At 42.2% G+C, this 16,420-nt stretch overlaps 1 protein-coding gene across 6 annotated transcripts in view; it reads left to right on the top strand.

Annotated features, from left to right (window-relative positions):
- Positions 1 to 16,420, top strand: part of SNX29 (sorting nexin 29) — a 109,384-nt gene that overhangs the window by 10,871 nt on the left and 82,093 nt on the right. For all 6 annotated transcript variants that reach the window (XR_005558736.1, XM_039360361.1, XM_039360363.1 and 3 more), the window contains exons 5-14: positions 41 to 221; positions 795 to 865; positions 1,793 to 2,041; positions 3,257 to 3,626; positions 4,114 to 4,232; positions 7,129 to 7,210; positions 8,505 to 8,587; positions 12,850 to 12,913; positions 13,318 to 13,446; positions 13,949 to 14,031. Coding sequence is in view for 5 of the 6 variants with exons in the window: in XM_039360361.1 (XP_039216295.1) it covers positions 41 to 221; positions 795 to 865; positions 1,793 to 2,041; positions 3,257 to 3,626; positions 4,114 to 4,232; positions 7,129 to 7,210; positions 8,505 to 8,587; positions 12,850 to 12,913; positions 13,318 to 13,446; positions 13,949 to 14,031 (1,431 nt within the window). In the remaining variant the exon portion in view is untranslated. The remainder of the gene's footprint in view (positions 1 to 40; positions 222 to 794; positions 866 to 1,792; positions 2,042 to 3,256; positions 3,627 to 4,113; positions 4,233 to 7,128; positions 7,211 to 8,504; positions 8,588 to 12,849; positions 12,914 to 13,317; positions 13,447 to 13,948; positions 14,032 to 16,420) is intronic.

Raw genomic sequence — 16,420 nt, 5'->3', positions numbered from 1 at the left:
TTCCAGGCTACTTGTGAACCTATTTTTTTTCTCTTCCCAGAATCCATATTTTGGTACTATGTGAAGGAAGTTCTTAATAAACATGAGCTGCAGCGTTTCTATTCTCTGAGGAATATCACAACGGATACGGGTCGAGGCCGAGCCTGGCTCCGCTGCGCTCTCAATGAACATTCCTTAGAAAGATATTTGCATATGTTGCTTGCAGATAAAAATCATCTCAGGTACGTTTTCTAAATGCTCTTCTTCGTGGGGAAGGTGGGCATGGTTTTAAAAGTAGGACTTTTAGGTAGATACAGAGAATAATTACAGGTCAAGGTTGAACTGTGAGCTTTGTCTGCGCTTGGTTGTTTTCTGGCAGATCAAAAAATTTTCATTGCTAAGCAAGACAGTTGCTCCAACTTTATTATTATTATTATTATTATTATTATTATTATTATTATTATTATTATTATTACTACTACTACTATGTGAGTTGTGGCCCATTTCTTGCTAGGATAGGATAGGATAGAATATAGGATAGGATAAGATAGGATAAGATAGGGTAGGATAGGATAGGATAGGATAGGATAGGATAAATGGAGTAGAGTAGAGTATAGAGCTGGAAGGGACTCTGGAGGTCTTCTAGTCCAGCCCCCTGCTCAAGCAGGAGAACCTACCTACACCATCTCGGACAGGTGATTGTCTAGTCTTTCCTTATAAATCTCCAGTGATGGAGCGCCCACGATTTCTGGGGGTAAGCTGTAAGACCTTTCCTATGCGTAGATTTGTTTATTTTTTTTACTCCGCCTTTTCAGTGTCTTCTATGAAGACTGGTCCTTCCTGATGGACGAAGAACGATCCAGTATGATTCCCATCATGGCAGCCGGTAAGCATGGACCAACATCTAGACTTGAAACCTTCTGGACTCATTCATAGTCTGGCTATGATTTCAGCAAATCATTTAGCTGCGTCCTACTGAACAATCTGCAGCAAAGGTTGAGTACCAGCCTGAACCACAAATTATTGTTTACAAGCCATAACAGCTTCACTGTGAAGTAGGAGCTGCTGTCATGCTGTCTCTCCTGGGAATTCAATTTCTGCTGCGTCTTAAGGAATTGCCGGGCGTGGCTAAGGAGTGGGCGTGAGGTCCCAGGTAGATTAGCGGCCAGGTAAAGCAACTGATCAAATCTGACTGATAATGAAGAACTTCTTCTGTATAAATCCGGGGTGTCCAACCTTGGTGACTTTTAAGATCTGTGGACTTCAGCTCCCAGAATCCCCCAGCTAGACATGCTGGCTGGGGAATTTTGGGAGTTGAAGTCCATAAATCTTAGTCTTCGAGGTTGGACGCCCCTGATGTCTATAGTTCTATCTCATTTCCCTCTGGCCAATCCTAATTTGTTTTTTTGTTTTTTGTTTTTTGTTTTCCTCACCTATCCCAGCCCACTGGAGTTTGTGGCATCTAAAACCTGAGCTAAAAGTATTTATAAAAGATGATTGAGAAGGCTGTTTTATTTCAGTCCCATTGGAGTGAATTTAGGCCAGAGATCTTCAAACCTGGCCCTTTTATGACTTTTGGCTGAGGAATCCTGGGAGTTGAAGTCCACAAGTCATAAAAGGGCCAGGTTTGAAGACCCCTGCTTGTGGACTTCAACTCCCAGAATTCTTCAGCCAGGCACGCTGGCTGAGGAATTCTGGGAGTTGAAGTCCGCATGTCATAAAAGGACCAAGTTTGAAGACCCCTGATTTAGCTGACCTAAAAGATTGTGGTTTGGTTTTGTTTTGTTTCCTTTTGTTTTCTCTTTACCCAAAGGGCTGAACTCCATTCTCTTTGCAATCAACATTGATAATAAGGATTTAAATGGACCGAGCAAGTGCCCGCCCTCCGTCTCTGACCTTCTCAAGGAATCCACCCAGAACGTGACCTCTTTGCTCAAAGAATCCACCCAAGGTGTCAGCACCCTCTTCCGGGAGATCACAGCTTCGTCCCCTGTTTCCATGTTAATCAAATCCGATCAAGATGCTGACCTGCTGCCTATTTTATCCAAGTGTGTCAGTGGCGGTAAGTGCTGCTAGGAATATAGATAGCCTTCACTTAAGGACTAGTTGCTTAGTGACTGTTTAAAGTTAGAACAACTGCCCCCCCCCAAAACCCTACTTATGACCGGATTCTGGAGTTCTGACAGCTGCACAGACACACCCCTCCCTGAAGTCCCACAACCACATTACGAAGACTTGGCAACCAACTAATGTTTATGGCCAGTTGCATGTGTTCTGCAGTTGTGCGACCATGATTGACAATGTATTTTGTCAGTTTCTGGCAAAAAAAGCTCATAGGAATACATTGTTTCACTTAATGACCATGTTATTGTTAGTTGCGAAGTCGTGTCCGACCCATCACAACCCCATGGACAACATTCCTCCAGGCCTTCCTGTCCTCTACCATCTTCTAGAGTCCCTTTAAGCTCACGCCTACTGCTTCAGGGTCTCCATCCAGCCACCTCATTCTCTGTCGTCCCCTTCTTCTATTGCCCTCCATCTTTCCCAGCATTAGGCCCTTCTCCAGGGAGTCCTTCCTCCTCATTAGGTGGCCAAAGTACTTGAGTTTGAACTTCAGGATCTGGCCTTCTAAAGAGCAGTCAAGGTTGATCTCCTCTAGGACTGACCGGTTGGATCGCCTTGCAGTCCAGGGGACTCGCAGGAGTCTTCTCCAGCACTAGAGTTCAAAGGTCTCGATTCTTTGGCGCTCTGCCTTTTTTATGGTCCAACTTTCCCAGCCATACATTGCAACTGGGAAAACCATGGCCTTGGCTATACGCACGTTTCTTGGCAGGGTGACGTCTCTGCTTTTTAGTATGCTGTCTAGATTTGCCATAGCTTTCCTCCCCAGGAGCATTACCATAGCCTTCACTTAATAATCACGGTGTTTGCTTCACGATTGCCACACAAAAAGTCGTAAATTCAGGTCAGGTCACATGGATGCCTCAACTGATAAGTGTCATCACTTACAAGAGAAGTTGCAGGCGATCATACGTTGAAGATACACACATGACATTACATACATATATCTCTTGCAAGCTTTTTGCATGAAGGCTGGGGTATCCAACCTTGGCCACTTTAAGACCTAGGATAGACTTCTACTTCCAGAATTCAATTCCCAGCAAGGTTGGCTGAGGAATTCTGGGAGTCGAAGTCCACACAGGTCTTTAAAGCTGCCAAAGCTTGGACACCCTTGAGTTGAAGGTCTTCCCTTTGGGGCCTCTGTTCCTTCCTTCAGATTTAAAATGCCGGAAAGACCGAACGAAGAAAAAGAAGAAAATCACCAAAATCATTTCGTTCGACGACGAAGAGGGCCAACTTCTAGGGACCTCCTTACGGGGGACAGCGGCAGGAGAAGACTCTGAAGATTGTGGCGAGAGACTTTCAGCCTCGGGAGCGTCTTCTGTAACTGAACAGATGGACACTCTGCACGGCAACGAGGCTGGGACGTCACTCAAGCATCCTTCTGAGTATCTGAACGGGGACTGCGGCTACCTGAAACTGGATGTCAAAAGTATAGACGATGAAGAGGCTGAGGACAATGAGGACAACACCACCAGGACATTGAGGAACCACAGTGTGATGGAAGACACAGAGGTGCTTACAAAGTGAGTCTGGTCCGAATACAGGTAGTTCTCGCTTGACGACCTGTTTGAATTAACGACAGACCCCCCCTCAAAAGATGCTTACTATCTGTCCTTGAAGTGACAACTGCTGTACCCCAAACCCCCCTGGTGGTTACATTATTGTCGGACCTGCCACAACTTTAACCTCCAAATTAAAAAAAAACAAAAAGCAATCCTTGGCTCCATTTGTTGTATAGTTTAATTAGAGATCAATTGTATTGGCAGTATTGCAAAACCAGAAGTGAGAACCGCGGGCCCAAATCCCGAAGTTCTGCTTTTCCCTCCCTTAACTTATCTCTCATTACCCACCCCAGGGTAACCAATCAGGTTCAGGCAAGATGTTTTCATAACGGTCAGTCCAAGCCCAGATTGGCATGCGGCCCTTTGCTTCTTCCAGCTGGGTGACCTTGAGGCAGTGTTTTGAGGAGACATTTTTGGTTTAACTAGACCTATTTTTTGGCTTAACTAGACCTGCTGAAGGTGTGACGTCCCATTCATTGGTTTGCACGGAGACTCCTCTGCAAATGCTGAACGACGACTTGGATGAATTATTCCCAGTCAGCGCTGTGGGTTCTTTCTCCCAGACTGGTAAGTAGGTTTGATATCCCCACATCTCTTCTGTGGGTCCCACAGGGCCTTTTTTTCCAACTGGACTTTCTTGGTTTTTATTTTTTCCTTTGAAAAAAAGGCTTTCTAATGCCTTCTCCTTGGCCTTTGGAGCCGCCCCATTACATTCCTCTGTCCTACTCTCTTCTCTTCCCGGTGAATTTGTGCATCCTGGATATCTCCCAGCTGTGATTCATCACTGTCCAACTCAGGCTCCCAGCACAGCTGTGTCTCAGCCTGAGCGCAAGTAGAGGGGCCAGGCTCCTCGTCAGACGGAGCTCCTCAGAGCCTTCCTCTGACTCTGATATCACTCCAGCCCCCCCCTCCTCCTCCTCCTCTGATTCCTCAGACTCAGCTGCCGGGTCCACTGGCTGGCGAGGAATCACAACCCATTCTTTTAGTGACCGTTTGAAGTTACAACAGCTCTGAAAAAAAATGACCGATGACCATTATTCACCCTTGCGACCGTTGCAGCCTCCCCCGGGGTCACGTGATCAAAATTCAGATGCTTGGCAACTGGCGTGTACCTATGACAGTTGCAACGTCTCAGGATCGTTTGTGACCTTCTGATAAGCAAAGTCCACGGAGAAGCCAGATACCCTTCACAACCGTGTTGCTAACTTAACACCTGCAGGGATTCACTTAACGAGTGTGGCCAAGAAAGGTCATATAATGGGGCAAAACTCACTGAACAACTGTCTTGTTTAGCAATGGAAATTTTGAGCTCAGTTGTGGTTGTAGTGAAGAACTGGGCGGGGGGGGGGGGGGGTTAGCGACTTTGTTCCTACCTTCCAGAGCCTGACGTATTCCAGCATTTCAGTGCTGAAGTTGCAAAATGCAGGAACCTTTTTTTTTAAAAAAAAAAGAATTCTGTGCCAGCTAGTCATTATTATTATTATTATTTATAAATTATGCTTTTATTTCCTTCCCACGCCATTCATTATGGGGAATTCCAGCGCAGCGGACAATTTAGAGCATGAATTATTTAAAAATCTAATAGAGAGGAGGGAAGCCATTATGCAGCAGCCATAAAGGGAAAAAGCAATAATAAAATTCAATTACGCCCAAGCCACATTTGATGAGGAGAGTTCATGTTTAGGACATTATACAAGGAAGGTTAGGCCTGAGGTCTATAACATTATTCATGGTGTAGGGAGAAATTTTTTTTATCCATTTGTTTTCATTTTCCATTTCCCAGCACAAAATACTCTGATCCCTGGCTATCAAAAACTACCCGTCTATGGGGTAGAGTCTAAAGTCTAAAGAAGGTCTAAAGACATAATCAAGTGGACAATCTAAAACTAGGTTTCCAAATAGCATTAAGCTGTGGTCTGCTTAATCATGATCTTTGAGATAAACAGCCATTGTTTGTGTTTACAAAGGATGATGCTGCCGAGCTGAACAAATCACATCCAGGCTAACGAGATTTGTGGATGGTAGTTTTACTCCTTGTAGTATTCACCATCTGAGTAAGCTTGCTCTTCCATGTTGAGGGTGTGAGCTGTATAATTCTTAGCAAAGGAGGTTTTCAATCTTAAATAAAGGGATGCAATAAATTTCAACCTCCCAATTATAGAGTAGAGTAGAGTAGAATAGAGTAGAGTGGAGTGGAATATAGAATAGAATAGAATAGAATAGAATAGAATAGAATAGAATTTAGAATTTAGAATTTAGAATTTAGAATAGAATAGAATAGAGTTTAGAATAGACTAGAATAGAATTTAGAATAGAATAGAATTTAGAATAGAATAGAATAGATTTAGAATAGAATAGAATTTAGAATAGAATAGAGTTTAGAATAGAATAGAATTTAGAATAGAATAGAATAGAATAGAATAGAATTTAGAATTTAGAATTTAGAATAGAATAGAATAGAATAGAGTTTAGAATAGACTAGAATAGAATTTAGAATAGAATAGAATTTAGAATAGAATAGAATAGATTTAGAATAGAATAGAATTTAGAATAGAATAGAGTTTAGAATAGAATAGAATAGAATAGAATAGAATAGAATAGAATAGAATTCAATTCAATTCAATTCAATTCAATTCAATTCTATATTGGCCAAGTGCAGTTGGACACACAAGGAATTTGTTTCCGGTGCATAAACTTTCAGTACATGCAAATAACAAGTAATAAGCATTTAGTTTGCAGATATTGCAGAAAGAGAGGGGTGTTAATGTATGGTAGCTAAAAACCAGAAAGAATTTAGTAGCACCTTTTCCAGCTAACATGTATTTGTTCTCAAGATATAAGTTTTCATGCAAAGCTTACACCTTTTAATAAACTTGTTAATGCTGCCAGACTCCTTCCAATGTTTAATTTAACGTATTGCTATTTCTCCACCTTGAAATTTTTATCCGGGGGGAATTTCCCCGACACAGTTGAATTTGGAGTGGAATTTAACAAGTCAGCACACAAAAGAGAACGTGTGAGAACGTGTGCGATAACAGAAATAACAGAATAATAGAGTTTGAAGGGACTTTGGAGGTCTTCTAATCCAACCCCCTGCTCAAGCAGACAAATGGCTGTCCAGTCTCTTCTTAAAAACCTCCAGTGTTGGAGCATTCACCGCTTCTGGAGGCAGGTTGTTCCACTGGTTAATTGTTCTCACTGTCAGGAAGTTTCTCCTTAGTTCTAGGTTGCTTCTCTCCTTGGTTAGTTTCCATCCGCTGCTTCTTGTCCTGCTTTCAGATGCTTTGGAGAATAGCTTGACTCCCTCTTCTTTGGGGCAGCCCCTGAGATATTGAAAGACTGCTATCATGTTACCCTTAGTCATTCTTTTGTATATGTGTGTAGAGTTGAAAAAGGGAAGAGCCGTAAGCCAAGGAAAAGAATATTTTTACTAACATACCGTACATTTCTATGACTCCTTTAGAAAATCTGGAGGATGGCAACGAACACGGAAGGGCAGATTTTTCAGTAGAATTGACTCAGAGCAATGCTGAATTGCACTACAGGTAACTAATCAATTAAAAGGTCATTCAACAAAAATGAGCAGCCTACAGTACTGGATTGGATAGGTGTTCTGCTTTTCATGGACATTTCTGCTGGTGCCTGCAAGTATCCCAGCTTCTCCTAAATATATTTCGGCCTACAAAGTTTTAATTTTTAAAAAGGCGAAATTTTTTTGCCTGTTCAGGGCTGTGTGTGGGTATATGGGGGCTGCTAAACCTCCAATATCACTGTAAGAATGTTTCTGTATCCCAATAAATAAATAATGAGAGATGCTAATAAATCAGTAGGTGGATGCAACCCAGTGCTTTTTTTTTTTGTTTTATTTTTTTGGGAGCATGCCAGGGGAAGGACCAACATGTGGGGGGACTTGAAACATGGGGAAGGGTCAGGAGTAAAGGAGGGCTGAAGGAAGAAGGGGAAGTAGGCTAAGGGAACTAGATTCTGTATGTTTAGCCCAGGGGTAGGCAACCTTGGCTCTTTTAGGACTCATGGACTTCAACTCCCAGAATTCCTGAGCCAGCCACGCTGAGGGGAAAGGGAGGTGTCCAAGCTGAGCCATGCTGGCTCAGGAATTCTGGGAGTTTTGAAGTCCACGAATCATAAAAGAGCCAAGGTTGCCTACCCCTGGTTTAGCCTAACAAAGAGTTGGCTTAGAGGAGACATGTTTGGCGTCTGTCGTGGTTAAGACCTCAGGCTAAAAACCGGGAGTTTGGGAGTTCTAGTCCTCCTTTAGCATAAAAGTTGGCTGACTGTGTGACCTCAGTCCAGTCCCTCTCTCTTGGCTCTAGGAAGCGAGCAATGCTTGCTTGTTACGTCAGTCTGATCGGAACGTTCTTATATTTGTCGTGCTGTTTTTAAAGCTGGCCGTTCTGAAATCAGCTAAGTTGAGCTAAACCAGGGGTCTTCAAACGTGGCCCTTTTACGACTTGTGGACTTCAACTCCCAGAATTCCTCAAGCCAGCGTGCCTGGCTGAGGAATTCTGGGGGTTGAAGTCCACAAGTCATAAAAGGGCCACGTCTGAAGACCCCTGAGCTAAACCCTCTTACATTCATACGTCTTGATGCCAGAGTTTAGATTTGAATGAGGATAGTGGCCTGTGTTGTCTATATAAGACTTCCTTGGATAGCCCAATCCATATTAATGAGAATTGAGGCTTCCTGTCTGCAAAGGCTCCCGCAGAATAATTTGATTAGGCTGGAATGAATTGTTTTTACACTTGTTTCAGTCGTTCTAATTGTTTTAGGTTGCTTTTTTTTTTTTTTTAAACCAATCTCCCTCTCTATTTTTATATTTAGGGTAGAAAGCAGTTCTCCTGTTCATAAGAATGCATTAACTGAACTTCTGCCTTCAGACAGCGTGCCAGAAACAATGACTGTGGGTAGGTAGCTATTCGACTGTATTTAATCCTTTTGATCCGTGGAAAAAGTTTCATCAGGACATGTTTTCATCTGAGGAGACCCTCAAAGCTAGGTTTGTCAAGGCTTATATTTGCTGCTCTTGCCGCTAAATATGTTTAGGAATTCTGCCTAAACCACAAACATTTAAATTCATTGCTGAAGGAGGGACCAGATTGCTTGATCTAGGCCCTTTTATGACTTGTGGACTTCAACTCCCAGAATTCCTCAGCCAAGGAATTCTGGGAGTTGAAGTCCACAAGTCTTAAAAGTTGCCAAGTTTGAAGACCCCTGTTTTAGACCCGTGGAAGATTACTAACATCAGTTGTCCAGCAGGGGGCACCATTGCCTTTGTGTTTGTTGATTGTATATCTCTATCCAGCAGTTGATTTTTTTTCCCCCTAATGGCTTTGAGCATTTAAGTGGATGACAGTAAACCTGATTTGACAGGTATCCAGGAAGATGACTTCAGTGTAAAATTTAAAAATTTAACGCAGCAGGGTTGTGAATGTTTGAAAAAAGATCCCGAAGACCTGCTCGCACGAATGCTATAAATCTCATTAAAACATTAAAACAGGTAACTTGTTTCCCTCCGAGTTTCTACGTGATCTGGCTTTGAGATCCACAATGACCTGCTCAAAGGGATTTCTTGAAGCAGTAGCTTTTGTTGAATTGATTCAAGATTGTTGTGTTTGGTTTTTTTTTTTTTTTTTGCCGAAGCTTGAAAAAAGTTGGGCAACTTTAATGAACAGCGGAGGGATGCTACGTCCACACAAATTGCAAACACACTTCTTCTAACTCTTAAGCAAAATATTTACAGCCTTCAAGTTTATGATTGTGATTTTGGATGCAATCTGGTGTCAAAAGCAGCTTGAATAAGAACCAGCTGCTACATATCCACTATAAGTTGCTTGCGTTAGAAAAGAAACCAATGAAAAGTTCAGAGTTAGTTCTGCCTGCTCTTTGGATATTGACCTGGTTGTGCTGAGGGACTAAGTGACTCAGTGACCCTTGGCATCTGAAAATTTATTAAGCCAGGCTTGGTAAACAATGGGCACTTTTCTCGTTGCTTAAAAGTCCTAATTTTAGTAGCTTTATTTTCTTGCGAGGTATGGAAACGACTGCATATAAGTCTTTAGACCTGGGTTTCTCAGCCTTGATAACTTTCAGACCACTGGACCTCAATGCCCAGAATTCCCATGGCTGGATGACGGATTCTGAGAATTGAACCCCACGTATCTGAGAATGGCCAAAGGTTGAGAAACACTGGTTTAGACAGATAAAATGTTCCTTCCCTGCCCCAGGTTTGTGTTTGAATTCAGGTGTCCGGCAAAATGGGTCATCTCCCATTTTGCTAAAGCTTAACACAGTTGAGTAGGTTTCTACCTACAATGTTATGGCTGATTGAGCCCATTATGGTTGAAGCAGACCACTGAGGTCTTGAGTGTTTCTTTGATGCACCCTGTTGGCCCAAATATGGGAGGAAAAAATCTTTGGCTGGCTGATGAGAGCTAATTAGCTTGAAATAGCTATCCCAGTCCCCCTTCAACTCTTCGTTAGCAATCCCCCCCAAAAAAATTAGCGTGGGGGCACACACACACACACACACACACACACACACCTATGCAAAAGATTTGTTTTTTAATGAATAGCTTTTTTTTCACTTCTTTTTTCCCCAAGGGAACAGCTTCTGAATAATGAAGCTTCCAGCCTGTTGCATAGCAACTTAACTTGCTAAACATGTAGCAGGTGTAACATATGGAATACGGGATGATGTCAAAGCCATGTCAGTTCTTCCGACAAGTGGTTTTTTTAACAGCCACGTTTTTGAAGGCAGTGATTGCAACATGTGTGAGCTGAGGAAGAGCCTTCCCTGTCTTCCAAGTTCATTATTTTAAATAATTTTAAAATAATTTCAAAAAAGGACACAAAGTTAAAAGATAAATACAACTAGAATATTAGCCATTGTCTATCCACTGCAGGATGAAGGCTCCTTCTGCATGTTTCCAACCAATAGACACACAAACACAGTATATATAAATAGAGGGGAGAGAAAGAGAGAGAGAGAGAGAGAGAGAGAGGAAGGAAGGAAGGAAGGAAGGAAGGAAGGAAGGAAGGAAGGAAGGAAAAGAAAAAAGAAAGAAAGAAAGAAAGAAAGAAAGAAAGAAAGAAAGAAAGAAAGAAAGAAAGAAAGAAAGAAAGGAAGGAAGATGGAAAAGAACGACTTCTGACTTTCTTTGGTACAGATAAAATATAAGACGCCATCAAACTCTTACCTTAAGATGAACATTTGTGTACATTCTTTTGATAATCCCATATAATGCTAATCATCAAATCCCCCAAATCAGGTTTTCAGTTCTTTCACTTCCTCACAAAAAGTACAATCATGATTTCAAGCAGAAATAAAATTTGCCAAAGTCTTTTTTTTTTTAATCCAGGCTGTCCATTTCTCCATCTCTGCCAATTCTATCAGTTTCAGAGTCCATTGTTGCATTGTAGGCATGTGTAAGTCCTTCTGTCTTTGAGCATATAAAAGTCCCACCTCCTATATAAAAACAAAGTTCCATAAGAAGTTTCTATTTGTTTGTCCATGAATGTAGGAGAAGAGCAGGCAGAGTTTGAGGGGTAGAGTTAAGTGTGTCCTCGGCTTAGAATCCTTACATTGCCACAAATGGTTCAAATTCAACCCCTCTTGATTTCTGTTCTTTATCTGGCGCCAATTTAGTATTGAATTTTAGTTGACTAGATTCTTGGGTGTAGGCTTAAGCAATAAATCGTCTGAACTGCAACTTAATGCATACTCCCAATACTTTGTCCCTGAGAATTTAATCCAAAATTAAAAGCCCCCAGTTTTTGAGTTTTTGCCAAGCCTGAAAGCAACTGTTTATTTTTCATTGGGATACTATTTTATGAATACACCTAAAAAGTTTGATAAATGGTTTCACTTTCCCATCATTCTCAAGAGTGTCTGTTGTTTATATTAGCCATCAAAAGTGTTTCAAGTTAACACCTTGGCCTAGGGAGATGGTTGTGTGCTTGCAAACAGGCTCATTTTGTTTTCTGCAGATAAGCCATTCAAATGCGCTAATTTGGATAAGTAAAAGCTTCCCTGGGTTTAACTGGAGACTTTGGGGGGGGAAATGCAGTGCGTGCATTTGATGCCAACCGTTTATAGAGGAAATCTTTGCTAAGCTCTTTCTAAATTCTGGGCTCTTGGGTGTTCTCTGAGCTTGGTTGCTTTCTTGCAGATGTTTCATGACCCAACTAGGTAATATCATCAGTGCTGGAAGGGCTTGCTCTCTGTTTATATACAAGTGGTTTGGCCGGTCAACTCTCTTCTAGCACTGATGATGTTACCTAGTTGGGTCATGAAACAGCTGCAGGTAAACTAGCTCAGAAATCACCAAGCATTCCACAGTTGTCCTCCTCCTCCTCCTCCTCCTCTCCACAAACCCCACTCTCTTCTAGCACTGATGATGTTACCTAGCTGGGTCATGAAACATCAGCAAAAAAACAACCAAACTCAGAGAGTTCTTTCTCCTCCTCCTCCTCCTCCTCCTCCTCCTCCTCCTCCTCCTCCTCCTCCTCCTCCTCCTCCTCCTCCTCCTCCTCCTCCTCCCTCTCTCCCTCCCTCCCTTCTAGCACTGATGTTACCTAGTTGTGTAATGAAACATCTGCAAGAAAACAAGCTCAGAGAACACCAAGGACCCCATAATTATTGTCTTCCTCCTCCTCCTCCTCCTCCTCCTCCTCCTCCTCCTCCTCCTCCTTCTCTTCCTCCTCCTCCTCTTCCTCCTCCTCCTCCTCTCCACAAACCCTCCTCCCTTCTAGCACTGATGATGTTACCTAGCTGGGTCATGAAACATCTGCAAGAAAATGACCAAACCCAGGGGGCATCAAGGACCTCACTGTTCAGCCCTGAGCTACAAATATTCTCTTCTATCAGCCCTTCTGTATTTTGAAAGATACTGGTCTAGAATAGAGTATTTCCCTTCTCTTGAAACCAGCACAGTCTTTGAGAGTTTGGAGGGTTTTAGGTTGGGGGTAATTGTTTTAGAAAGTGCTGATGGCCGTTTGTGTTAACTGAAACCGTTAAAATAAGAAAAATGAAGTCAACCCAACTCTAACCGAAACACAAATATCTGTGCTTATGAGGCATGAATTTAAAAACCGTTCTGCATGAGATGACTAAGTGTTCATTACAAAGAATAATAGACTTAATTTTGTCTATTTTTTTCCCCCCAAGCGGAACTTCGGCAAGCTATTGTAGCCATGATGAACAGAAAACATGAGCTGGAAGAACAGAACAGGTAAAACAATGATGCTTCGGGTCAGTTCTATGGATTGTCATTATAGGTGGACAGAGATTGACTTGAAGTTGATCTGAGGCTGAGTAATTTTTTAGGCTGACATACAAAGAGAACAGCAGATCTGAGGCCCAGTAGTTCTACCCTTATCAGGCCCAAACCCCAAAAGACAACACCGTGAAATCCAGCCGAATCCAATCCTTGATTTGCTTACACAGAATCGACAGCATCTTGCCAGCGTAAAGTTATAACCTTCTAACCTGTTAGATTTACTCTGAGACATTCTCAGGTGTGGCTACCCTGAACCCCTTTCTACCTTCCCCCGTGCAGTCTCTTGTCTTGTTTGGTCTTGACAAATGTTAGATTTCAGACAATCCCGTTTCACTCTACGCTTTTCTTCTCTGCAGTTCCTTGCGGAGCCTCCTGGAGGGGGAGATGGAACATTCGGCAGGACTCCGTCAAGAGGTGGACAACCTGAAGAAGAAAGCTTCAGAGCACGAAGAACACCACACAGTGAGGATTCAGGCCTTGGCAAGGTAGCGGATTTGGGCTAGGTGATGGTCTTGCTTTGGGTTTCCTGGGTGAGGCGGGACTACAACTCACAACCGCACAATCACTCACCATCTTTTACCATTGCTATATGGAGCTCCCAAATGATAATAAAGGAACCAATTTATAAGCCTTGCCCTAGCTGGCTACTTTCTAAAGACTAAAATGCTTTCAATAAGCGAAGTGTGTTGATTCTTGGCCTCGACTGATCAGCTTAGCCCAGTTGCTCTCTCACCAACTCCCAGTGCTGTTTTCTGCCTCTCCACTCCTAGGAAATCAGAACAATCGGCTGCTTAAAATGCCTTCAGGAGCTTCATTAAAATTTCATTGTTATGTAATGCGTATTCCTTTGCCAGATAGGCAGTTGCAAAGCAGTTGAAAAAAAATCCATTGGCATTGAGTAGATCTCTGCATTGGCAACTTATTAAAGAAAAGCCAGTGGGGAAGCCCTCAGCCGCCTTAACCGTCTTCCTGTTTTTGTACTTGCAGGGAGAATGAGGTGCTCAAAGTCCAGCTAAAGAAATACGTGGGTGCTGTCCAGATGTTGAAAAGAGAAGGTCAAACCATGGACGGTGAGTGGGGTTCTCCGTTCGTATAAACAGAATCTCCCTCTTTTGTTGGCTTCCAACAAGCAGAGCCAGTGGGGGAAGCTGGATTGGCGATAGGATAGGATAGAGGAGAGGAGAGGATAGGATAGAGGAGAGAAAAGGATAGAATACAGGAGAGGGGAAGGCAGGGGAGAGGATAGAAGGGAGGAGAGGATAGAATACAGGAGAGGAGAGGATAGAATACAGGAGGGGAGAGGAGAGGAGAGGATAGAAGAAAGGAGAGAGGAGAGGATAGAATACAGGAGGGGAGAGGAGAGGATAAAGAGAGGAGAGGATAGAATACAGGAGAGGAGAGAGGAGAGGAGAGAATAGAGGAGAGGAGAGGATAGAATAGAGGAGAGGAGAGGATAGAGGAGAGGAGAGGAAAGGAGAGGAGATAAGAGGATTCTTTATTGACACATAAGGAATTTGTCTCTGGTGCATAAGTGCTCAGTGTACATACATGCAACAAGCAATAAATCATGATCATCATAAAAATACATTCATTATAAATCATAAGATATAACACTTAGTGAGAGTCATAGGATACTAAATAAGCAATCAAGATAAATCATAAAGCAGCTGTTTGATTTGCTTAATGACCACAACATAAAGGTCATCAAATCAGATGTTCTTCACTTAATGACAACAAAATTCTGGTCAATTGTGATTGTAAGTTGAGGACTACCCATATACAGGGAAATTTTGCTTGGACAGGCTAAGTGGGACGGGGTGGATTATGGGGTGGCATGAAGCTGGTGTTGATTCTTAACAACCACATATGTTGACTTTCTCCAAGTGGATCTGTGCCCATTGTGGACCTTTGGCTCTTCCAACTCATCCATTCATCATGGATGTAATTGAGTCCATCCACCTTGTGGCTGGTTGTTCTCTCCTTCTCTCTCTTTCCACTTCTTAAGGGAGTCGAGTCTCATTTTCATGCCACAAATATGTGATTAATGGAACCTCATCATGTGTGTGTGTGTGTCATGAAATTGTTGGGTTGATTTATTGGATGATCCATTTGTTTTATTCTTGGCTGTCCATGGTATCCTCAAGAGTCCTTTCCAACGCCAGTGTTCAAAAGTGTCAATTTTTGCTGATACATTTATTCACAGAACACAGAACATAGACTAATAGGGTTGGATGGGACCTTGGAGGTCTTCCAGTCCAACCCCTTGCTCAGGCAGGAGACCCTATAGCAGGGGTAGGCAACCTTGGCTCTTTTATGACTCATGGACTTCAACTCCCAGAATTCCTGAGCCAGCATGGCTCAGTTTGGAAACCTCTCCGTTTCCCCTCAGCATGGCTGGCTCAGGAATTCTGGGAGTTGAAGTCCATAAAAGAACCAAGATTGCCTACCTCTGCCCTATACAATCATGGACAAATGGCTGTCCAGTCTCTTCTTGAAAACCTCCAGTGATAGAGAATCTACATCCCATAATGTACCTTATTTATCACTGAATATTGAGGGGCCTTTTGTGATTTCAGGAGTTGCAAATGTTAGAAATAATGGCGAATACCCATTTAGCGAATACAGCACATATATAGGACCACTTTTCCCCTCATTCCAAACATTTAATTACCCCTGTACCCCATTAAAACCATTTTTTGTCCTCTTCCAAGTTTATTTTTGGAAGTAAATTAAGTGGCACTTAATTTTGGAAGTAAATTAAGTGGCACTGAGCGCTGTGTCGAATAACTAGGTGCCTGAAAGAAGGAGGTATGCTTGTTTAAAAAGTAATATCAAATTAGTTTAATAACTCATTTTCTTGTTGGAGGAAATTTAATCCTTTGACAAGCAGTTTTAAAAAAATCCTTTTATTTCTCTTCCAGTGCTTAAGCTATAGAAATAATTTCCTGTTGGCATTCACAGCTGGAGTCTTCCAGTCAGAGACTTTGCTGAGCTCCTGCAGGAATTAAAAGACTTAATTTCTGTTTGGGAAACAGTGAAAATCAATATAGACCCGCACTGCTTCTTAAAAGCGTTACTGTGTCATTTTTCAAGCAAGGATTAACTAAATATGTACAGTAAGCTTGTTGGTGTCTTTGTTTTTTCCAAATGTACTTACAAAATGAAACTTCCCTCTCCGTTACGGGAAAAAAAAATCCTCTTTGAAAGTTTTATTACATGCTTGCAAGTCGGAAAGCAAAGATTCACATGGATTTCTGCAGACGTTTCTTCCTGGTTTAATATTAGATAACACGATTCTGCTTCTCAATCTGTGCTTTGATGGTGTCTCTGAACGTTTTAGTGACTTCGCTGGTTTATATACCCAACCTTTCCATCAAAGAAGGATGCTCAAAGAAGCTAACAATCAACACCGTAAAGAACCAAATGAATTAAAAATATGCTGAAAGCATCCATGAAAGA

The sequence above is a fragment of the Crotalus tigris genome, unplaced genomic scaffold, assembly GCF_016545835.1.
Source record: "Crotalus tigris isolate CLP2741 ecotype Arizona unplaced genomic scaffold, ASM1654583v1 scf7180000019173.45859301935:6455823, whole genome shotgun sequence".
NCBI lineage: Eukaryota > Metazoa > Chordata > Lepidosauria > Squamata > Viperidae > Crotalus > Crotalus tigris.
This window is presented reverse-complemented; position numbering and strand designations above follow the sequence as displayed.